This window comes from Epinephelus fuscoguttatus, linkage group LG16 (assembly GCF_011397635.1).
Source record: "Epinephelus fuscoguttatus linkage group LG16, E.fuscoguttatus.final_Chr_v1".
NCBI classification, from domain to species: domain Eukaryota; kingdom Metazoa; phylum Chordata; class Actinopteri; order Perciformes; family Serranidae; genus Epinephelus; species Epinephelus fuscoguttatus.
The window spans coordinates 35388870-35414272 of record NC_064767.1 but is presented as its reverse complement, the minus strand read 5'-3'; the positions used below and the strand labels follow the sequence as shown (position 1 = coordinate 35414272).

General features: G+C 42.7%; 1 protein-coding gene across 2 annotated transcripts in view; it reads left to right on the top strand.

Moving 5' to 3' along the window:
- The first annotated feature begins 3691 nt into the window (after nt 1–3691).
- ccdc85a (coiled-coil domain containing 85A) overlaps nt 3692–25403 on the top strand; it is a 59986-nt gene continuing 38274 nt past the window's right edge. The window contains exons 1-2 of one of the 2 annotated variants that reach the window (XM_049600629.1): nt 3692–4416; nt 6575–7652. In XM_049600629.1, coding sequence (XP_049456586.1) covers nt 4177–4416; nt 6575–7652 — 1318 coding nt within the window. In that variant the 5' untranslated portion in view covers nt 3692–4176. Of the gene's footprint in view, nt 4417–6574; nt 7664–25403 lie in introns of both variants that reach the window. The other variant, XM_049600630.1, reaches the window with a different exon arrangement.

The window sequence follows — 25403 nt, the reverse complement described above, 5'->3', positions numbered from 1 at the left end:
GGCCTGTGTCCAAAAAATGAAAAAATCTAAACTTTGTCGTAGAGCTAAACCAAATACATCATTGGAAAGGTCTCAACCTGGAGAGTAACATATGTCAGTATGAAGATTCTACGTGGCTCCTGCTTTCAGCCATTGACCTTTGAACCTTGACCTCAGTGCATGTTTGAGGGCTTTTAACTCAGCAACGAAAGGGGGTACAGACATGGGACCAACTGTTATAGAGAGCTCTTGACCTCAGCTATCATGTGAGTGTAGTCAACAACTGAGGGTGCTGTCAGATATGGATAAAATATGGATAAAATTCATTTTCACCCATTTAGAAATTAGATATTTAAAATCTGATTACACAAATGTGTTTACCATCCCCTTAAAGTCCACACTGTACTCTCAATTCAGTATTTACAACTTCCAAATCTGGGAAAAACACTTAGATTTTTAAAAAACTACAATTCCCTGGGACCGGCCATGCAGTTTGATACATATCAGCAACATAGTTGTAGTTCTTCTGATTTGCAAAGTAGGGCTCTAAATAGGGTTGTAAAAAGATATATCTACTGAATATATCTAATATCAAGTAAAGCCGAACTAGTTATTACACTCCACCTAGATGAAATATGGTAAGAAAAAGTAAAGATGTCGGCTAATTTTCGATATTTTAGCTAATACACTACAAAAGGCGTTTTTGGGACAGTAGGTTCGTTATGGCTTGTAAAATAGGGTTGTAAAAGATAGATCTACTGAATAAATCTAATATCTAGTAAAGCCGTAGTTATTACACTGCATCTAGATGAACCATGTTAAGAAAAAGCAAAGGATGTTGGCTAATCGTAGCTATTTTAGATAGTACTCTAAAAACGGCGTTTTGGGGACGGTAGGTTTTTTGCGGCTTGTTGTAAAACAGGGTCGTAAAAAGATACATCTACTGAATATATCAAATGTCTAGTAAAGCTGAACTAGTAATGACACTGCACCTAGATGAAATATGTTAAGAAAAAGTAAGCATGATGGTTCATTTCAGATATTTTAGCAAGTTCTCTAGAAACGATGTTTTTGTGATTGAATATTTGAATAGGCTATAACAAATATCTAGAACAGCCGAACTATCACGTTATTACCATTATTATTATTACTGGTGGGAAATTATAACAGAGGAATGTATTTGCCGTTTTAATATCAAGGACACTTCCGCGTTTTTGTGTGTATACAGGAATGTTAAAGATATCATTGAGGAAAACGAGGTTGACGTGACGTGATTGAATCAGGGAATCCGTGTGTCCACCACAGGAGAGGACCCTAATTGACTTTACATTGGCATTGTTTTCGTGGTGGCAGCACGTAATTTCAACCCATTACGTGCTGCCACCACGGAATGCGGTGGTCGTGGTCATTTCACGTATTTCTGTGAGATCAGGTTGCTATGAAAGGCTACAGCCAGTGAGCAATGGCAGAGCATATTTTGGAAATAAAATGGCAGAGAGCGGAATGAAACCAGGGCTAACCGGTGCTTCCTCCTCAGGCTCCACTTCACTCAGCCGCCCCACAGATCTGCTGCCTCTCCCACTTTAACCTCAATAACAATCCGGAGCTAGCTGGGAGTGGCTGGCAAGGCGTTAGCAACAGCATGACCGGAGGGAAGCACAGCCAGTTAGCCTCCGCTAGCTTCCCAACTAGCCCCGGCAGCTGAGTGAAGCTGGGTGAAGTGGAGGCTGCAGAGGAAACACCAGGATGGGTTAATGTCTGGAGCTTGAGTTATTAGCAGCTCGGTCCCAGCAATGGGTCAGGCATTACGGTTGTGTTAAGTCAGTAAGTTAGCCTGGCAGCCCAGCTAACATTTTCAATTAGCATTGTAAAATGTAGCCTCCCTGCCTTTCTCTATATATCCGTCTAATAAGTAGCCTAATTTAAGCGCATGATAGTATGTCGGACTGCAGGATGTTTCCACAGCTCAGCTCCCTCCGCCCCTCTCCTTCTCCGCATAAACACAGGTGACAGGTCAGTCAATGAGACTTTTCACATTTAAATTGCGCGATGATTGTGATGACTGTGACTGAAATCAGAAGAAAGCTATTGAGTTTAAAATAAATGTGTTGAAATGTATTTTTCTCCTCGCCCTTATTTGAAATAGGTCATTAAAAAAATCGATAATTATCGTTATCAATCAATATGAACCAGCTATATCGTGATATACTTTTCAGCCATACCGCCCACCCCTAGAATCTCTATTGTACGTATTATATGCTTTAAAGTGCATTTCTAGCATGTTTACGTAAAAAGGCACAGGAGAGTTCTGCTTTTTGACGTCAGTGTTGCTGAATGCATGATCCATGTGCGTATGTGCAACATGCTTTTTGCTTGCATTCACAATGAATGGGGATTAAAAGCACTGTCTTTCTCCCAATCATTTTTGTACTCGATGTGCAACTGCTAAATTTCTCAACATCTAAACTACTGAATTAACACATTAACACACAAATGAAAGATAGAAATCACAAGAATAAACAGTAATATTACACACAAAAATGTATTTCATGAAATAATATGGTCTGGAAAATGTGATGTACAAGGGTGATAGGGTAGGCACTGCCTACTTTGCCTACCCTGATGGCACATGAATCCTACACACTGGACCTTTAATGTAAGTGAATCATGTAGGCATACATGATATTGATTTTTTTTTTTGCCAATATCCCATATATAACAACTTATTTGGCTGATAACCGATACTGACATTAAAATATATACTTTTTTCCCCACCTAATTTTAGTGATCATAAAGTCTCCTCTGTAGTGAAATTAACATCATATTATGCATGCATACTCTTATGGTGATGGCCCACCAGCAGATGGAGACATGAGATAGAATGCTTGTCTATATATGTATTTTACATTCAGTGTGCAAAATAAGAAAAAGCGTGTTGGCTCATTCTGATAATTCATTTAATTTTAGTCAATTTTAAAGCCAATATCACTCGATACTGACGATGTGCTTGTATTATCATGCATCCCTAGAATTATAGGGCATGTATTTAATTTGTGTTCTTCTGGACTACACTGATAAGGGATACACAAAGGATAATATTTTTTTTAGGTTTGAAAGAGGGGAGCTTCTCTTTCTCTTCTACTATTCTGTACTCTGTATGAGGGAAATTAGCAGAGCTCATCTTTATAGTTTAGAAGGGTTAAGGTCATACCCATATTAAGGCTAGTAAATACTTAGAATGTGACATCCAATATCGACTTGTATCGAAATTTGCCTATTTATTTATTTTCAACTTACAAACTACTTTTTTTCAGTTGAATACATTTTTCTCATAGCAGTATTTCCTATTTTATTATGATTCATTTGAGGTTGAATTAAGTATTTGTAATTTGTAACAAGATACTTTTTGATGCATTTGTGCCCATCTCTGTATATAGTATAAATAACAGTAATAGCCTATAAGCAGACCTCGTTCCTCTATTGGCGTTTGTGTTTCTTAAGAGATCACATTCTATTCATACACGATATAGGCTATAGGGCCTACTGTAGACTGTTCTGCCAACAGTGTCCTCATTATGAAGTAAATTTACAAAATGGAAATCTCACCTTGAACAGGTAGAGCAGTCATGGCCTGATACCTTACAACTACAGCAGATGGCGCAACAAGACAAAGAGGCGTTTGGAGAGAGAGCGGATGAAGGAGCGAGAGGAGAGAGTCTGTTCTCCACACTAACGCACCTTACCATCCTGGTTCTCCGGCTATGCACCTGCAACCTCCCCTTGCAGTCCTCCTCCTCCTGTCCTCCTCCCCGGCGGTCGGACAGCGGTAGTGCGCACTGAGCAGCGGGAGTGCGCAAGGCGGCCGGCATGCACCTGGAGAGAAACCGCCCCGCCAAGCCGTCCAAGGGCTCAGCTGGAGACACAGCAGCATGCAGACTGATGCTCTAACAGCAGGGATATAGCAGCAGAGCACCGGGCGGATATCGGAGCTGCAGCATGGGCGTGGGAGAGAGGCACAGCCTAAAGGAAAGCGATGTAATTCCACGGACATAAGAAGGGTGGGTGGGGGGAACCCGAGTAGCGTTGGATCAGAGTTGTCCCGGGTGTATTTTGGGGCTTAGTTTGGTGTCTTGTTCTCTTAAATTCTCCAAACACAGTACTTTTTTTTCCTGCCAACCTCCAGTGTAGTTTAAAAGGATGGAGAAGGGCGCTCAGCAGCAGCCGCCGCAGCAGCTGTCCAAAAGCGCAGAGAGTCCGGCGGACGACATCTCCAAATTAAACGACGAGGAGCTGCTGAAGTGGGGCAAGGAGGAGCTGGTGCGGCGGCTGCGGAGGGCAGAGGCGGGGAAGAGGAGCGCCATCGTGGAGCACGGCAATCTGATGCGGGAGGTGAACCGGAGACTCCAGCAGCACCTCAATGAAATACGGAGTTTAAAGGTGAGATGGGTGGGGGACCCCGGGGACCCAGGCTTTACCAGGTTCCGTGGGGTTTTACACAGGTGTGTAGGCTATAATAAGCATGCTGATCTTGGATCTGTACAGAATAAGTAAGAGGGGAAGCCTTCTGACATATGGGCACTTAAAAGATTGTCATCAGGGCCAGAATGGTCACTAAATAATTCTTATATCATAAAACCTGTTGCATATGGGATAAACAAAATACTGCATGGAATGATGCAATTAATGCTCATTATATTCATAATATAAACTGTATTAAGGATTAAATGCCTTTCCAATAGCATATAAAAATTATGACATTTAGCCTGTTTTGGTCCAAAAATAGTGAAATGTTTGCTGGTGTAGCTATCAGTTAGACATGAGTAAACTAAACTATGATTGTGTTAAGAATATTGTCAGTTCTATACCGTATTGTTGTTTAACAAAAGTTGATTGATCGAGTTGACTGACAGAATATTTAACACCTATGCCATAATTATGATGGATTAATTATCTCAGTCATTTTTCAAGCAAAAATTACTATTTTTAACTATAACTATTTTCTGGTTCTGGCTTCTCTGATGGAAAATTTGCTGCTTTTCACTGTTTTATTGTAGGCCTATATAACAGGAGTGGGAATCACCAAAGGACCTTAACTTAACTTAAGTCACAATACAACATTATTACCATTTGCAATATGTTGAGTATTTCAATAACATATATTACGATATAAAAAGTAATTTATTATCCTTTTTTCAGATGGGAATTTATCCCCAGAGGGAACTTTGTCAGTGTCTGTGTTATCTAATAAGATACAATTTTCAGTTTGTCCATCTCATTTCAGTCATTTTTATTGCAGCAAAATGTTTTCAGTGGACTGAAAAGGCAAAGCATTTTATGAATCTAGTCAGCTCCCCAAACCTTAATTTGTATTTGCAATATTAATAATTTTAGTTATTAAAGAAGTGGATACTTGTTGGCGTGTATTGATATTGCCACACAAAATATCGTGATACGATGTTGTATCAATTTTTCCCCACCCCTGTATCATAATAAATACCGCCACTCTGTCAGTGATTTCAGCATCAGATGCTGACGCTAAAAGCCACCTTTCGCTGAGGTATGATACACCGCCTGGCAGCGTCAGAACCTGTCGCAGTGTTATGGTATGTTGCAGGTTGTCCAGACGGCACCTACCCAAATGACACATGTTACCATGGTGGTATGATATGCTGCTGGATGGTGACAGTTTGAAATGCTACTGCTAATAATGTAACATAAGGAGCTGGAAAGTCCCTGTAGGGCGGGCAGAAAGGGAGGTGGATGTGTCCAACTGGCCCTGAACCTTCACCCAGGAGCCCAGTGTTCACTTTCCGTATGAGTGTAGAGCCAAATCTTGTTGTTTTATTCTAAAATTAACCATGTGCACATAGACGTGGAAGTCCACTGACAAAGCGGCGATATGTGAAAACTTGGGATGAGAACGTGTTGTAATTAATTGATGACCTTTGGGGTTTTGACTGCTGTTTGAAAAAAACAAGAGATTTTTCTCACTATCTCTTGACACCAAACAATTAATCAGTTATTCAATAATAAATAAGTAATGACCAACTGATAATGAAAATAATCGATGGTTGCAGTCCAAGTTCATGGTTAATTTGTCTGAACTGAGAAAGGTTTTGTCTATAAAATGTCAGAAAATGGTGAAAAAGGCAAGCCTGGCATGACAAGTTTGGTTTTGTTTGCAGTTGTAATTAGTGGCGCACCTGAATTGAAATTGTCAGAATAAATAGTAGACTGTCATGTCTATCATCAACAAAGGAAAATTAGGGTTCCACAAAGAAAAAAAGAAAAATCAAAAGGTACGTGAAAGGGACATGGATCAAGAAAGGAAGGGTGGGGGCCCAAAGAGACTGCTTATGCATAGGATTCAGAGTTTGGTGCTACGCCCCTGGTTGCACATTCATTTTTTGTCCATCAACTCATCAGTTCAGCTCTACAAGAATCACTTCACACACTAGCACACACACAACTGCATGATGGGAACACGCTTTTCACTCATCAAATGATCAATCCCAGCAGGAGCATGCATGTAATCCCTCACTGTGCTGCTCTTTGTGTGTGTGTTTCTGTTCCTGTGTGTGTCTGTGTAAACCAGGACGTGAACCAGAAACTGCAGGAGGACAACCAGGAGCTGCGGGACCTGTGCTGCTTCCTGGATGACGACCGGCAGAAGGGGAAGCGGGTGTCGCGGGAGTGGCAGCGCTTGGGCCGCTACAGTGCAGGCCTGATGAGAAAGGAGGTGGCCATCTACCTGCAGAAGCTGAAGGAACTGGAGCAGCGGCAGGTGGAGGTCATCCGGGAGAACATGGAGCTCAAGGAGGTGTGCCTCATGCTGGAGGAGGAGAGGGCTGTGGCTGTGGCTGGAGGGGGAGGAGGTGGAGGTGTGGGCAGTCATGGGGTTCCTGGCCGTAGGAGCTCTATAGACAGTCAGAGCAGCTTGTCTCAGCTTGCTGGAGGTGTCCCAGCACCTGGACTACTGCGGGACGTTGGCGACGGGAGCAGCACCTCCAGTGCGGGGAGTACAGATAGCCCAGATAACCCACACCTCAAACCCCCTCCCCTGGGCTCCAACCACAGCCCTGGATCAAGATGTGTCTCTGCAGAGCACCCCCACAAACCAGGAGATGTGTGTGAATCCACAGGCAGGAGGCACAGCTCCACCCCAGAGTACCACACCTTCCCCCAGGCCTGTCGCCCTCGTGGGGGGTCCCTCACCAACCTGGACCCCCGTGGTCTTCGGGGACACAGCCCAGACAAACACAGCAAGTCTCCCACCAGGCAACCATGTGACTCCCACCCCAAACCCTGCAGCTCTGACCTACTGGCCCAGAAACAGCTATTGATGTCAGGGCAGGCATCAGCAGGCTGTGGGAAGGGAACAGCCAAGTCCAGCCCAGAGCTGAGTCAGAGACACCGGCCGGTTAACATGGCAGGGGCAGGCTGTGGGAGTCCTGAGGCCAAGCCGACAGCGGTGGGGACGCCTGAGCACCTGAGAAAGGGGCGGGTGATTGTGGGTAGTCCAGAGTCTATACGGCACCACCATCACTATCAGCACAGCTCTGGGATGGAGCACGACAAGGGGAGGTATAGCAGTGGCTCCCCTGGCAGGGATGGGGGTCAGAGGAGGATGGCAGGAGAGGAGATGTCCCCCCACCACCAGAGTCTGTACAACGGTAGGCACAGGGTAACTCTTATCTTGTATTTCAATTCATAACTCATTCATGACCCATACAGGATAACATTCATAAATTCACATCAAGTTATGCTGGAATGTTGGTTTAGAATCACCTGGGCTGATTGAGTCAGTGTCATCTGGCTTTGAAATAATGGATATGAGGCTATTTTATTTCTCAGTTCATACATATTTATTATAGTTATACTTCTTTATCTTCTAACACACTAAATCAACAGAGACCCACAACCTAGAGTTCTGCATGTGCATAAAACTAAGACCTGAACCCAGCCCCAAACCCGTACCTTTCCTGTCTGCCCCAGCTGAACCCACCTGGTACTGCTGAATTTGAAATCCCAAACCTGATCTGAGATAAAGGCTATATTTTTGTTATTTTTTTTCTTAAATAAAATAATAAATAAATAATATAACAATGGCAACAAAGCCCACCAGCACAAAACTCATATAATATCTGCTAGCTAATAAGCCATAGGTTTAGTAACAATACAAACATTGCAGTCACTACCAACATGTAACACTGTAGCATCTCAAAATAATAAATTATCTGCCTTAGGGCCCAAGCCAGTGGTCGGGCGTCACTGTCGGTGAGTATCTGTCACCCTGGTATCCTGCACCGTTGGCATCAGTCAGTCCTTGTCAGCTGTTTTTTGACCAATTCAGCCCGATGGTGATCCCTCTGATAAGCAGTTCTGTTCAGTGCACAAAAAGAGAAACAGATATGTAGAAAGAAAACAAATGACTTAAGTCAAGAGCATGAGATCAAAAAGTGTTTTGTGTTAGATTAAGTTTATTTTTTTAGGCATTGAGCTTTTTGGCAGAAATGGTTCGTAATGGTTTGCATTACTGTTTGCATGTGCACAGTATGCATCATTTATTCTTTCAACATCGAGTTGTGTTGTTAATGTGCTAACTGGCTAACTATTGTCATAAATATGGCCTGTCGGTCTTCTGGATTCCCTTTTTCAATGACGAATACAAACTACCGCCACCTGCTGGTAAGAGGAGTTCTTCCTCTCATACAGGTGCAGAAGGCACGTGCTCCTTGGCTGTTGGCTGTAGTCTTTGTGGTTTGTTCAGATGCAACTGTTTGGCTGTGTCACATCCCAAAATTCACCAGATAAACATTGCTGGTAAAATGTCATTCCTTGCTGAATTTGAAAACAACCTGAACACTTATAATCCAGAACAAAACTTTGCACAAGCACCATGTCCATGCTCTACCACAACCTCATACATGCAAACATACAGGTATGTGCAGATAAGGAGGCACCTAGTGTGGTTAGCTGGCAAGTGGCCCAGGAAGTAGCTATTTTCGCTCAGAATCAGAGTCAAACGTTTGGTATTATTTATGTATAATTTATGTGGTAAGCCCTTGCTCGTAGTCACAATGGACACAATTGTGGGTACAAAACCCAGGAAACAGGCCATATTGGATGGTGAGCACAGGTTAGCCCTTTTTAACTGCATCTCAGTCTTCATCAGTGGATGGAGATTGCTTAATTGCTCAGACAGGAGTTATGACAATCCTTACATTTACAAACACCTGCTATCATGTCATTTAAGTTTAATGAATCACATGTTGATGCTTGAGCCCTCTCCATGACAAATGGGGAAATTCCATCTGCCGGGCGAGACCATGAGATTTAGTTAAAGGCTCTGGAAAAATATAACAGAAACAAATGGACCTTAATTTAGGATTATCTGACATGGTCTTGAAAACTCCCAAGGGATTTGTTTCCATGTCTCTTGAAAATTAATATATAAAATCTTAGAATTGTCCTTCCAATGGCATGTAACAGTATGCTTGTTGAATTCACTTGTTGTGATACTTAACTATAGGTCATTTTTCTTTACACAATGCATTGTTTACTGATTTGGAACCAAGAAAAATTCAGAGATAGTTTTTATAATATACTCCACTGTTCTTTACCCTCCCTTGCCTCTAAGCCTTTCCTCCAACCTGGTTAGAACCTGGTTCTTCATCCAGTGTATTTGTTTGCTAAATTCACATACATTAAATGTTCCCATAGACTCAAATTGTGTGTTCACATACTTGCAAGTTTTGGTTTAGACTGTTAGTGCTGAGCAACAGTCAAAGATGACCTTGGCTTAATGTACAGAAAGGAGACACAAAGCAAATTCACCCACACAAAGTCTCAAGAGCTCAACTAAGCTTAGACCCAGTTTAGAGGCCAGACTTACCATCTCTCTCTCTCTTTCACACACACACACACACACACACACACACACACACACACACACACACACACACACACACACACACACACACACAGACACAGGGCTCATTGGGATTTACTGGCCATAGCAATAGTTGTCAGAGAGTGAGGGCGATATGTACTCATCTGTGTGTGTTTGTATGCTGGGAAACGTGGGTGATGCAACTCTCCAGGGTGTGTGGGTTACATAGGTACGCAAAGGTGTGTTCAGGGCCAAGATACACATACACTTACACACACTTACACACACATTCACACCTTTGAGAAACTGAAGTGAAAACAGAGAGAGTCAGTCTCACAACAGCAACACTTTGGAGAGACAGTTGAGATTTTAACATGTATGTACACATGAAAGACAGGTCCACACACACATGAACAGTGTGTGTTTTTGTGAGTAGGCTGTCTGCTCATTTTAATTAGCTCACATTTGACAGTTGCTCAACTCTTCTGATATGTTCAAATTGATTTTTCCCTTATGCACACTATAAAAGGGAGCTTTTTGACAGCAGAGGACACGTGTTGTGCTCTGAAACGATGGAGGCCTGAAAATCATTTTCTTGGCTTTCAGCCTGATTTAATTGTGCTGCCATTAAAAGATCCAAAGCACTCCCTTGTGATGTGTCTGATGTAGTTGTTTCTCTGTGTTTATGTGATTCTGAGTGTGACGAAATTAATGTGTTGTGTCCAGAGAGTCAGTTGAGGGTAAACCCACATCGACTCACTTTACCCATCTTTGGAACTGTGCAACAGAATTTGACTTGAGTGTGTTTATGGGGCTGTTACCTCAAAGCTGGCTTATTTGAAAAAGATTGTTAGCATTTAAGGTGTTTGGGAGGAGCACTCTTTAAAGCTGAAAACACACTGCTGCTGCAGCGGAGCGGTGTGTCATATGTCATGAGTCAAGTGTCACCCGTGGCACCAATAGGAAGGCTTGCGCTGCAACCAGTGGTGAAATAGTAGCTGATGAGGTGGGTGTACTACCAGGTAGATGGATAGGTTACTGCAGAGGAAGTGGGTATACTTTTTTATACATTCTGATGGCTTTTTGGCTGATAGGTGGGTGTCCTGTAAAGAGACAGAAAAAGAGGTGGGTATACCCCATTTACCTGCATATACCCTCCACTACACCATTGGCTGCAACAGAAGTTATTATTACATTTTCAAAAGTAACACATCTGAGTACCTTTTCCACCTCTGCATTAGCTTAAAATCAGGCTGGAAATAGGACAGTGGCATGAAGCGACATGGAGTGGCGTGTTCAGGGGTGCTAGAGTGCTCCAAGCCACAAATGGTATGAGGTTGTAAATAGAAAAGAATAGGGGCAGCTGTTTTGACATAGGGCGGCACGGTGTTGCAGTGGTTAGCATTGTCACCTCACAGCAAGACGGTTTTTGGTTCGATCCCTGGGGTGGGGGAGCCCTTCTATGCAGAGTTTACATCTGGGTTTTGTCTGGGTACTCCGGCTTCCTCCCACTGTCCAAAGACATACAGGTGAGGTTAATTGGCCGTAGGTGTGAATGTGAGCATAAATGGTTGTCTTTCTCTATGTGTCAGCCATCCAGGGTGTACCTGAAGCGTTCTGGTAGTCCTATGTAGTCTGACTAGTATTGACCAATCATGTTTGAGTGGCAGGTAAATTGTCAGTCTGGAGAAGCAGAAACCATTGGCTGAAATGCAATATGAGATCTGACTGGTTATCAGCAGCCGATGAGTTAGCTTTATAATAGCTTTTTAAAAATGTATCTGCATTCATATGCAACACCGGATCTCTCGACATATTAGCTGTTTCCCCAAGAGACTTATCATGGTCAGACCTATAGTGGCTTGGTTCCGAGATTTGGTTAAGTGTATTTCTTTGCGTATGCATTTGTGACCATTGTTTGGTCGTGAGAAATGTTTTTTGCATTATGAGGTGCTTAGGGGAACTTGTACACTGCAGAGCCATAAAGCCCTGCGTATGGGAAATCCAGTGTGCACTCATACAGCAGTAGGAGTCAAACATACAGCAACCAGCTGTACTGTTCTGTAGCTCAGTGCATCCACATATATGACCACAGGACAGGCACATGATGAAGGAAGTGTTATCATTGTTATTACAAGCCTGAGGCTGGCCAGTGGCTTATAAGAAACCTTGAGTACCTTGAGTAAAGTTCCTCTCAAACTGCTTGACAACAATAATAAATCTCACCTATTCTACACTAATCTGCTTGTTAATTGCAATTATTTGTATGACAGCAAATAGTTAATAGGTTTAAGTACAGATCTGAGCCATTTTGGCTCCAATGTGAGGTTGTTCAGACCATTTAATGGCTCAGTGTTGAAGCAACCAGGTCTCGAATACCAGCGATTGGGCAGTGACTTTTGCTGCAGAAAACAACGAAAAAAGCCATCCATTAACATCAGCATGATACGCTGCAGGTCACCATCATTATGACGTCACGGGGAAACAACAACAATGTAAGTTAAGGGGGATAAAGAGTAGGATGGGTGGGATGGGTGTTGGTAGGGTCCAACAACCACTGTCATTCACCCAGGAGGCCGGTGTTCGCTTCCTGTATAAATGTGATGCCAAATCCTGTTCTTTTTTCCTAAACCCCACCATGTGCATGTGTTGGATAAATGTAACCATATCCATATGTTGTTGGAGGAAAAAGATGTTAATTCCTGGTGTTGTACCAACATACAGTAGTGAGCTCATTATAAAAGAGACTGTATGCAAACTGTACATTTCCTGTGAAAACAGAGGTGTATTTTCAAAACAGACAATGCATCTAACAGGCTGAGGTTGACATGGTATCCCAGAATGTCAACAACCAACACACCCAGGGTACCTTGCACGTCATATCTCGCTGTGGAAAGTCCATGACCAAATGTTAATAGAAACAATGAATCTTATAAAATCAAATCTCATTTGTCTGAGCTAGTATGCTGTTTCTGCACGTCTTTTTCACTCTGTTTTGTGGCACAATGCCTCTGATTCAGAACCTGTTATTATAAGAATTTATGTGCATCTGTAATTTATCGATGATGAGAAAACAACAAGCTGTTATTATGCCACAAACAATGCATAAAACACACAGTACCTTTGGGAAACAAATCTTTATTAACAACCTCCCCTCTTTAGGCCAATGCTTCGAATATTCATTGATTACTATTGATGCTCTGGAGCTACTTTGTGTAGCATAGCAACCGGACTGATGTAATGCTCTTTGCACCCGTGACGCTCTTTGCAACTGCTAACTTCTAGACTCTATGTTGGAGGTTATATAATAGAACAGTCTTCATGTTGTATCTGATGCTATTTGCTGAAATGTGAGTGTGTCGGTGCTGTACTATGGTGTCCAGCAGCAGTAATGATTTCTATAGTGCTGAGTGAAAGTGCTCTATATTACAGCTGAGGCCATGGGAAATAGCTTTGTACCTTGGGCCTTGGGTGGACGCAGGATCGCTGACTCAGCTGTTACCAGGAAACAATAGTGCCTGAATGTACTGTACCGTGAGCTGAAATGATGCATACATATACGCGCACCTTAATACCATTTACAGCATACTCTATGTCTTTAGAAACAGTGAAAGATAAGTAAATCTTCAGCTCTCTCCTGAGTTTTTCTGCCTTGTAGCACCCATTAGGATTCTTGGTAGAGAACACTGTGTCCGGTTCAGTAAAAAAATAGATGCATTGATCAGCATATGACTCAGATTGCAACTGACGTGGAGAACAATTTGGATTTAAATGGATTAATTCAGACATCATATTGAGCTATAATTTTGTCTGAAGAGGACAGAATTAACATTTTCAGGAACACTGTGGGTGGCAGATACATGAAACTTAATATAGTTTAATAAGATGTGTCACTTGCCATAACTTAGCTTCAGTGGGCCCACATTTAATGAGTTTGTACAATCATAAGGAAACTGAAATATCCAGAGAGCTCTTTAGAAGCCATTTATCATATAAAAAGTCATTAATCTCTGATTGTTCACATATTTGTCAGTCCAGGCTCACTGTAGCTTAGGGTTTAGTGAACTGATGCTGCTGCCTAGAAAGGCTTTATGCTGTCTCTCTCCTGTTCATTCTCACCTCTTTTTAAAGTTTGTTTCTCCCTCCTTTTGGTATTGAATAGACACCCATTTCCAATCAGTGTCTTCCTTACTTGCTTCTCCAGTGTGTTTAGATTGGAAAATAGTGTTTTTTAGGAAATAATACCTGTCAGCAATTCACTTCCCCTCTTGGAGACCAAAGAATCAGCAGAAACTCCCCAAATGCAGTTAGCCCTCGTTCACATGTTGGTCTTGATTTGTCTACAACTAACTTAGAAAGACAGCCCAACCAGATTGGGTTGTCCTGTGTGAGGACAGTTTGCACATGTTTACTATGATGAAATTATCAATTTGAATGAACACTTTACCAACTTAATTCTGAAAAAACACAACTGCCCTGTAATGTGTTTTCTTTAATTGCTACATTTTAGTAGCCTTACTGTCAGGACATGAAAGCTAGCCAGTGGGAACTCCAGTGACAGGTGCAGACTTGACCACATTTGCACATGTAAAAGAGCAAATTAGAAATCCAGTTAGCCTAATACTTACCAGGGATGCACAATATTGGAATTTTTGCTGATATTCAATATGCCAATATGTAACAACTCATTTGACCAATAACCAATACCAATGTATCCACTTTTTCCCTCCCTAATTTTAGTGATCATCGAGTCTCTTCTGTAGTGGAATTAATGTCATATTATGTATACGTACTCTTGTCATGATGGGACCACCAGCAGATGGAGATAGGATACTTTTTAAAGTGTGTAATATTCATTCATTGAACAAATAAGAAATAAGCATGTTGGCTGATTCTGATAGTTTCAATACCGGTGATGTACTGATATTATCAGCATGTTGGCAGTTCTGACATTTCATTTCAAATCCATTATCGGCGGATACTGTTGACATGTTGATATTATCGTGCATCCCTAATATTTACCCCAAAGTGGTCGCCCCCAACTCATTTTAGAATCTTTCTGTATTACTGCAAGATTAAGATTCAATGATTTATTAGTCATCTTTTAAGATTTTTCAATATGTGCAGTAAAATGCAGGAGTGACATACCTGAGGATGTGGAGGAGGTTCAAGTCGGCCCTCATGTCTCAGCCTGTAGGACTCCATTTTGTTTTTCTTCACATCTCCGACAGAAAATCCTGAGCCAAAAGCAGCTGCACGGATGGATCCATAACCCGACCCCCCATCACATTATCTGGGTGTGTTAGTCCAACTTTGAGAAATTTGATTTAGTAGGATTTCCGTTGGACCAACATGATTACCAGAGTTGGGTATAACGCGTTACAAACTAACGCGTTAGAGTACTTTGATTACTTTTTGCAGTAACGAGTAACCTAACACGTTAGTTTGCTGTCTGAGTAATCAAATACTTAAGTACATTTTCAAACAAGACATCAGTTACTTCTGTTACTTTTAGAACACTGGTCCTTCAGCTCCGAAACAGCAATGGCTGTTGTTTGGTTCTAATAACAGAGATAAAGTTAAACCTATCAGTCTGAAAGAAGCCATGGAGCTTGTGGCTCGCTACGTGGTCGGAGAAATGCTGCCGTTGTCTACAGTGGAGTCTAAAGGCCCATTTCCACCGCAGGAACTTTGGGGTAATTTTACGGGGCCGGGGTCGTTGGTGCGTGTCTCCACTGCAAGAACCACCCCCGAAGGACAGAGTTCCGGAACTTTTACAGGGGCTAAACAAGCCCCTGCCTCGGGGTAGGTACTCAGAACGGCCCCGAAAGACTCCTGGCTGGGGCTTGGGGGTTACTTGGTGCTGACTGGATATACTCAAGGAAGGATGTGATGTCAACAGAAAGCAACAAAATAGCCGGCATTTTTAAAACTCAGCAGACGAGGGTTAGTTCGTTCATATAGCTTCTACCGCCATGTAAAAAAACCTCACTAAATGGCCCGTGAAAAAAATATTTTTTCCGGCGGATATCTTAGTTACAAAATGATTGAGCTAGCAAAGCAGTTTTGTGTTGCTATGTGTGGTATTTATTCAGTTTTGGGAAATCACAATGTCTAGAAAGCATCAGCTGACAGGGACAGCTAACAGCAGCAGCAAAGCTAACATCAGGATGTGATCTGTTAAAAGCCTCCTGTTGTCAGATATGACATGAAACTACTCCAGTTAGCTCAATCATGTTGTAACTAAGACATCCGCTGGAAAAAATATTTTTTTCATGGACCATTTAGTGAGTTATTACAGACACCGCTATTGGCTAATGGCGTCCTTACATCGCCCCGGTCAAAATGGTCACGCAACGATTACGTCACATCCAGAACCCGTAACTTTACAGGAACCTTCCTCGTACTCCACTCTCTCAGTGGAGACACGGCGGTTGAAAGGGCCGAGCGAGAGGACGTTCCTGTAGTAGTTCCTGCCCCCCAAATAGTACCAGGAACTTCTTCAGTGGAAACGGACCTTAAATAGGTGGAGTAGGACTCGCTGACAGACATATTTCAGACTCAGGACTTGCATTACGCCTGGTACACGCTACACGCTGGTACTCACCAATTATCCCTGATCGTCTTTCACAGTGTGTGTGATGTCATCGGGTTATTCTTGTCCTATTTTTATTACTTTCACTATTATTTGAGTCACTGCCAGAACTGTGTCTGTTCATGTGCCAGCCGACACAATGGCGGTTTTAGGCGGGGGCCAGCAGGGGCCAGTGCCCCCGTAACTCCGAGTCCGGCCCCCCCTGTGGCCCCCCCGCCGAGGAGTTGGAGGGGGAACGCGGAACTAAATCGTCTCAACAGGTTGCCGGTCGGACCACTTAAAGAGGCGCACCCAGTGAATCATGCAGAATACACCACACAAGAAGGAAAAGGGCCTGAGTTTTCTAGTGTTTAGTGTTTCCCATACATTGACTAATTTGCCCTGCCACAGTCTCCAAAAACTGGCCAGATATAAAATGCCTCCGGTAAATGAACGTCACTCTGTAGCGCACCGGCTGGAGCTCCAACTGGGAATTCTTCGGCTCCCCCCTCCTTCCCCCTCACCCTCCCCGGCCTCACCACAGACGTCGCTCTCCTAGCGCTAATGTGAGCCTGAGTTGATAGAGCAGACCGCATTTCTAAGTGGAATATTGAGGAATACTGACATCCACTTTGTGAGCATTCTTGAAAACACCCAGAACACATCAGTAGAGAATTGTGTGGCTGTATTTAAGACAACTCTGAGCCTGCACGGCAACATACAGCACCATTGAGGTAAGCTCTGAAAACTTTTTCCTTTTCATTTGACTCATGCCTGTCACATCATGTTTATGTAGTGATGTGAAATATGATCCGGAGTTTTCATGGGTCTTTTATTTTGAAAATCGACTGGATACTCTCGTCTTTTCTGCGCCTGACTTCCTGTTTGACTCATTTGGTCTGTGCAAATTGACGCGCCGTCAGAAATAGACGCGGCGCGTAATTTTAGCGGAGCGCCGAGCCGCTTCTAGGCCGCGGCTGGTGGAGCAGCTTCTTGAATGGCTGCTATTAGCTCCAGCACCCGCGCCTCGGCCGGATCGTGCACGCCACGGATCCAGTGGGTTGCTATAAATGGGCCTGTCCCAGAGGCATTCAACTACCAGAGGGCTTTTGAAATGCTCTGATTCAGGGTGCTGTACTTGCAAATCGAGAGGGAGGGAGGAAAGCAGTAATTTGTGCCTGTTTGTGTATAATTTATTTGAATCTCACCTTTTGTTTTCCTTTCGTTTTGCGTATTTTGTATTGTTTTGCGTATCTGGAACTGTACTTGTGAGTGTGAGAATTTTAAAAGAATATTTTGTCTGCACATGATTTTAAATATTAAAATAGCCCTCCAGAGGCAGATCAGTACGTCAGTCATTTTTCTTTTGATTACTGAAATATTTAACCACTAATACGTATTTAGGCTGTATTTTAAGTGTAACCCTTCACCATAACATACAGCTAGTGTTTTTATCAGTAAAAATGGAACATTTTTCACACATAAAAAGCACAAAGATGTTGAAATCTAGGCATATTCTGCCATCATAACTTTGCTCTCAGAATTCACCAGATTGATGCCTTTAAATCAAATACAAAATTTTCTCCCGGGGGAGCATGCCCCCGGACCCCCTTACACATATATATATCTTATTGTTCAGACTTAGATATTTGACCGTACTTGTATGTGCCCCTGTATCAAAAGGACTGGCCCTAGCTTGGCCCCCCCATTGAAACTGGCCTAGAACCGCCACTGAGCCGACATGTTGTTGTAGTCACCTAAAAGCGTCAGCAGGTGGCAGGAACTACATTTGAAGCGCCATACGTAAACTGTCAAGCTACTGTATCTTCCACAGGAAGTTCTGACAAAACAGAATAAAAGCCCATTTAGAAAATGGAGGGATTCTCTCAGTCGAGGTTGTAAAGGGCTTTTAATTTGAAACAAGTGTTGAGTTTGAAATGACGGTGCGATATGTTAACTTTACAAAGACAACGGAGCAGATGAAAAGTAAATATATAAACACACAGAGGGATTAATAAATAACGTACCATCTATAATGTAGTCTGTTTCAAATGAAGCTGGGAGCCTCTGCAGTTGTTGTGAGTAAAAACCACACCTCTATTTGTTAATGTTATTACTTTATGTCTGACCGTGAGGATGTACCATTGTTTGCTAACCTGATGCTAATTACAGTAACGTTAACTCAGCGGGTTGACAAAGTGCCTCTGCTGTTTCACACCATCATTTCCCCCTTTTACTCTGTGTGGCAACATCCCGAGAGGAAATATTAAAAATGCTGGGGTGTTGTTGTCATACAGTTGTCTACGGCAGCAGATTGTTCTGTGTTTCTACTGGTCAAAGTGACGGCTGTGATGGAGAATTGGATCTCAGTGAAGGGCAAGTGGTCCATAACTTTAATTTTGGAGACAAAAAAATGTAGGCTTAGCGCCCTGTGGTCCATTGCCCAATAGGAAATGTAGAATATTCAAAAGTACTTTAAAAGTGCTTGAGTTACTTTTCTCAGGGAGTAACGTTGGAAGTACTTTTAAAGTAATTGAGTTACTTGACTCAGGGAGTAACGCGGTAAAGTAACTAGTTACTTTTTTAAAAATTAACGCAGTAATGTACTTTGATTACTTTTAAAATAACCCTTACCCAACACTGATGATTACATGTATTTTAAAAGCCCAATCTTAATCGGACTATCACAATAAATCAATCTTCTCTAATGTCATGTTAACATACTGAATGTGTCCCACAGTGTAGCCTCTGATAGGGCTGTTCAACCCCTGACCTCCCTCAGCTACCAGTACAATCTTTTGTTTATATTCTTGTATGAGGAAGATGTTGGTGTGATTTGACTTTCTGAATGGTGCCTCCTGAAGAGTAGGATGAAGCTGCCACTGAGCTTGAGCTGCAGCCCAAGAGAGAAAAATACTTTAGATAGTTTATTAAAAAGAAAGGCAGGTGCTGCCACAGCCACACCAACTGTCCTTGTTCTGTTTTGTTCAGAGTAAGAAAAGATCTTAAGCACCATAAACATAAGATATTTAGCATGTTTTTTCTTGTAAAATGTCAGGTGTCATCTATATCACTAGTGTTTTCATGTGTATATTAACTGGTGGGAAAATTTCCTCACCATAGCCTCCTTTTTAATACCTTGTTTGAGTAAGTTTGGACTTGACAGTTTTTCCTGGTTTACATTCAGTGTGAGCACCCATGAAATCATCAGTTGATTAAACCATTCAGGGTGAGTTTAGTGTTTTTACTGTGCAAGCAGGCATGCAAGATAATTTGTTCCCACAATTTATAGATAAAACAATCGACTCATTAATCAACAGCTGAATCAGTCATATTTATGGAAAATAATCATTAGTTCCTTGCTTCTTTAATCTGTCCTATAGTGCTGAGTGCTCTGTATGACACATCTCATTTATATTTTCCCCGTTTCTCTCTGCAGCCTTTATCTTCCCACTGCTCCTCAGGCCTCATCTTCTTTCTCAGTGTCATCCATCTCCTCCACCTTTCATTCATTCCACTTCCATTTTCTCCCCGTTAACATCTGTCAGCCCCAAGCCTCTGCACCGTGCCACCAGCATATAATACCTATTCTTTGCAGCCTTCCACCTCTTGCTGCTGCCGCGCTTACAACCAGCGTAAATCTTCATTAAGCTGCCTCCATCAAGGGCCACCACTTTTACAAATTGAGGTCATTAACTTCAGTGGTCTCTCTGCACCGCTGCCTTAGTGCACTAAATAATTGAAAAGGCCCTGTGTGATTTTCCCGTTTTATAGTAGTGCTGCTAGTATCAATACATGCTGTTTCTAAAACTAATGTGACCCTCAGGGTGTCTGTTTGTGTTTGAGAGTGCTTGAGTTGAAGGTTGTCCTTTCATGAGATACCTGTGCATCATGATGATAGAGGGGTTACTGTATTTGGTTTTCTACAGTAGCCCGTGCACTGTGCCATAAGTTCCTGTGCACAGCAGTCTGGGTTGTATGTAGTCGACATTTTCAAGAAGTGCTGTGACTGCTGTGCTTTCATGCCAGTTGAGAACTAGTGCAGAGTCAGAAGTCAGCAAGTGCAGAGCAGACCTCCAGAACAGCACTGGGCTGTGTGGTGAGGCTGTTAGCTAATTACAAAGTTAGTTAAAGTTAAGTAAGTTTAGCATGACATTTTTTAAAAGGGCTACATAAGACATTTAGAGCATATCTATGATTAAAAGTCTGAGCTAGGACTGTCTGCACATGGCTCTTGACATGGAGGTTGCTGAGCCAGCAGCTAGCAGTCAACAGTGTTAACTGCATGAACAGTGCTAACAGTGCAGACAGAGCTAACGGTGTTAGGGACCGTAGACGTGCCACATCTTTAGCTGCCTGGAAAATGTGAGGTTGGCACTGGATGCTTTCAAGGGCGTGGAGGCAGGTTGTGTCTGAGGTTGCTAAGTGACCATAACCAGCACCGTATTATAGCCTACTTACCAGAAATCCTGAGTGCAGTGCTGATCTTCTTCCAAGCATTATTGTGTAGTGTGTATAAGGCCAAAAATATTGTCTTAGGAACAGATGTAAAGCTCGGGCATCTCCGCACTAAAATCATCAACTTCTTCTCCATATTAATCACAGACTGATATTTATAGAAGAAGTGAAAGATATCTGCCGGCTATGATTGGTTGTCTCTCTTCACATGACATGCTGTGTGTGCTGCTGTGTTCCAAAAGCAGAACCGTGTTTATCTCAGGGCGTAGCTGGTGCGACCTGAAAGGGGGGTCTGCCCATTGGTCTGACATTCCATTGTTCTGACCATATTAAACCCGTTGTTCTGAAGTCCCGTTGTTCCGAAATCATTATGACGCCCTGTGGTTAAGGTCTGGTTAGGTTTAGGCACAAAAACCACTTGGTTAGGGTCAGGAAAAGATCATGGTGTGGGTTAAAATGAAAAAGAAAGTGGCAAACACATAAGCCGTGAGTCTGCTTCGCCTCAAGCCTTTCCCAGCTGACCCAGAGCCGGTTGTAGCGCACCATCAAGGCAGAAATACGCCCGTCGGGAGCCGTTCAGCACCACGGAGAGCTCCCCACACAACCCTGACCTCAGAGTTAATAACAGGAGGTTATGGTGTTTCACTCTCTTCTCTCTATGGCACTTATATCTCAACCAGTAGCCTACTTTTGTTGCGTTTGCTGATCCTCTATGGTACACAAATACAGTATAGCCTAGTATAATCACATATCGGAACAACGGGATGTTGGACTAATGAGAGGTCGGAACAATGCCACGGCACCCCTGAAAAGTAGGCGCCGTGACAGCATTACTCTGGCGTTTTAGAGCTCCTGCTGAATGTCTACATTGAAAACAATACATTTTAGGTCACAAAAAAACATGGCATGTGTATGGCCCCTTAAACTAGAGGATGGCATTGGATGGGGCTACGCTTTCGTGATGACACTACTCTGTCACTGTGGGTTGGGCCTGCTCCAGATGGCAAGCTGGCTTCGACTATCTTCGCAAATATAACATTTGCATTCACTGAAGGAACAGGCTGTAAAAAAGACACTGCTGATTTGAGCTCTCGCCTTGTGTTTGTTGCAAGGTTTCATCTGTGGTTGTGGGAAGCAAAATCGTCACAGCCAACTGAGCAGTGATTTCTTTCTTTGGTCCGCCCTACTCTTTAAGCAGGTATCTGCATATGTATGCAGAATCGGAGCGCGACATGACAAATTTTGGTACCAGAAGCACTCTGGTTTCTCTCTGTAGTCCGACTGACCAATCGCATGTGAGTAGCAGGTAAACAGTTTATCTGGAGAGCAAAAGAGGCAGAACATATTGGCTGAAATGCAGTCTTAGAACACATCAGCTTTTGTCTGACAACCAAGTCACTTCTTTCTTTTTTATTCATTTTCATATGCAGATATCAGTAATAGAGATTAGCCAAAATGACTGGTGCATCCAGTGACATCCATGCAAGTGTATGTAAATTACACAATGTTACATTAAAACAACACGATTCACAAGAGACAGATAAAATATAAATTTAAAAAAAGGCAATGGATATATCCTTGTTTTTTGTTCCTGCTGTGGGAGAAGCCCCAGAAACACTGGATCTCTAAATGGTTGCTAAATTTTAATGTTTGCCTGTTTTACCCCACCTCAGATTTGTAGCACAGGCTTTCAGTAATAAATGTGTACTCTCTAAGGGCAAGCTTCGATAGCCTGACATCACTGTGACATCATTAACATTATTTTCTTAGACTATACAGAACTCCTCCAGACTTGGGGTGCCCAGTACCTCAGTTGGTAAAGTGGGCATCCCATTTACAAAGGCAATGTCCTTGCCGCAGCAGCTGCAGGCTTGATTCCTGACTCTAGCCCTTTGCGGCATGTCATCCCCCGTCTCCCTCTTACACGCTCAACCTGTCCAATCAAGGCAAAAGCCCCACCCCCCCCAAAAAAGCAACACTTTGACATTACACAAACTTTTGCAGTGGCCCTTTCAAGACAAGCAGAACTTCCTGTTACATTCATTTTGCTGTAACAAGACGCTGCTTTGTGAAGACTGTCTGGTATTTCTGTGGTGAAGCTGTTCTGTGGAACCCAGCTGGTGTTGTAGTCAGCCCTGGGTAGATATGTGCTGAATCAGATGGGAAGAATTAGTGTGCAAAACTCATTAGGCTCTGTACATAGAACCCGAAGCAGGCTCCAGTACAGATGACTGTTGATTTGGGATAGAGGCTTTGTTCCCACAGAGGAGGAGAACAGAAGATTCTCCACACTTCATTAGGAGCCCGACATCTGTCTTGATTGAAGCATGTGTGTCAGAGCTAATGACATAAACACACAGACACACACACACACACACACAAATGATTGCTCATTACATACGCACACAAGCTTATTTAACCACACACAGAGATGTATGCAAAGATGCATACTTGCAGAAATGTACACATCAGTATATACAGTAACCCCCCGATATATCAATCAATCAATCAATCAATCAATTTTATTTATAAAGCCCAATATCATAAATCACAGTTTGCCTCACAGGGCTTTACAGCATACGACATCCCTCTGTCCTTTGGACCCTCACAGCAGATAAGGAGGAAAAAAAAGGTAGAAACCTCAGGAAGAGCAACTGAGGAGGGATCCCTCTTCCAGGACGGACAGATGTGCAATAGATGTCATACAGAACAGATCAACATAATAAATTAACAGTCATCCATATGACACAATGAGATAGAAAGAGAGAGACAGAGAGAAAGAGAGAGAGAGAGAGAGATGCAGACGACGTTAATGACAGTAGCTTACAACAACATTAATTAATTCTGGCTATATATTAATATCTGATAGTGTACATACAGTACAGGCCAAAAGTTTGGACACACCTTCTCATTCAATGCGTTTTCTTTATTTTCATGACTATTTACATTGTAGATTCTCACTGAAGGCATCAAAACTATGAATGAACACATGTGGAGTTATGTACTTAACAAAAAAAGGTGAAATAACTGAAAACATGTTTTATATTCTAGTTTCTTCAAAATAGCCACCCTTTGCTCTGATTACTGCTTTGCACACTCTTGGCATTCTCTCCATGAGCTTCAAGAGGTAGTCACCTGAAATGGTTTTCCAACAGTCTTGAAGGAGTTCCCAGAGGTGTTTAGCACTTGTTGGCCCCTTTGCCTTCACTCTGCGGTCCAGCTCACCCCAAACCATCTCGATTGGGTTCAGGTCCGGTGACTGTGGAGGCCAGGTCATCTGCCGCAGCACTCCATCACTCTCCTTCTTGGTCAAATAGCCCTTACACAGCCTGGAGGTGTGTTTGGGGTCATTGTCCTGTTGAAAAATAAATGATTGTCCAACTAAACGCAAACCGGATGGGATGGCATGTCACTGCAGGATACTGTGGTAGCCATGCTGGTTCAGTGTGCCTTCAATTTTGAATAAATCCCCAACAGTGTCACCAGCAAAACACCCCCACACCATCACACCTCCTCCTCCATGCTTCACAGTGGGAACCAGGCATGTGGAATCCATCCGTTCACCTTTTCTGCGTCTCACAAAGACACGGCGGTTGGAACCAAAGATCTCAAATTTGGACTCATCAGACCAAAGCACAGATTTCTACTGGTCTAATGTCCATTCCTTGTGTTTCTTGGCCCAAACAAATCTCTTCTGCTTGTTGCCTCTCCTTAGCAGTGGTTTCCTAGCAGCTATTTGACCATGAAGGCCTGATTCGCGCAGTCTCCTCTTAACAGTTGTTCTAGAGATGGGTCTGCTGCTAGAACTCTGTGTGGCATTCATCTGGTCTCTGATCTGAGCTGCTGTTAACTTGCGATTTCTGAGGCTGGTGACTCGGATGAACTTATCCTCAGAAGCAGAGGTGACTCTTGGTCTTCCTTTCCTGGGTCGGTCCTCATGTGTGCCAGTTTCGTTGTAGCGCTTGATGGTTTTTGCGACTCCACTTGGGGACACATTTAAAGTTTTTGCAATTTTCTGGACTGACTGACCTTCATTTCTTAAAGTAATGATGGTCACTCGTTTTTCTTTAGTTAGCTGATTGGTTCTTGCCATAATATGAATTTTAACAGTTGTCCAATAGGGCTGTCGGCTGTGTATTAACCTGACTTCTGCACAACACAACTGAGGGTCCCAACCCCATTGATAAAGCAAGAAATTCCACTAATTAACCCTGATATGGCACACCTGTGAAGTGGAAACCATTTCAGGTGACTACCTCTTGAAGCTCATGGAGAGAATGCCAAGAGTGTGCAAAGCAGTAATCAGAGCAAAGGGTGGCTATTTTGAAGAAACTAGAATATAAAACATGTTTTCAGTTATTTCACCTTTTTTTGTTAAGTACATAACTCCACATGTGTTCATTCATAGTTTTGATGCCTTCAGTGAGAATCTACAATGTAAATAGTCATGAAAATAAAGAAAACGCACTGAATGAGAAGGTGTGTCCAAACTTTTGGCCC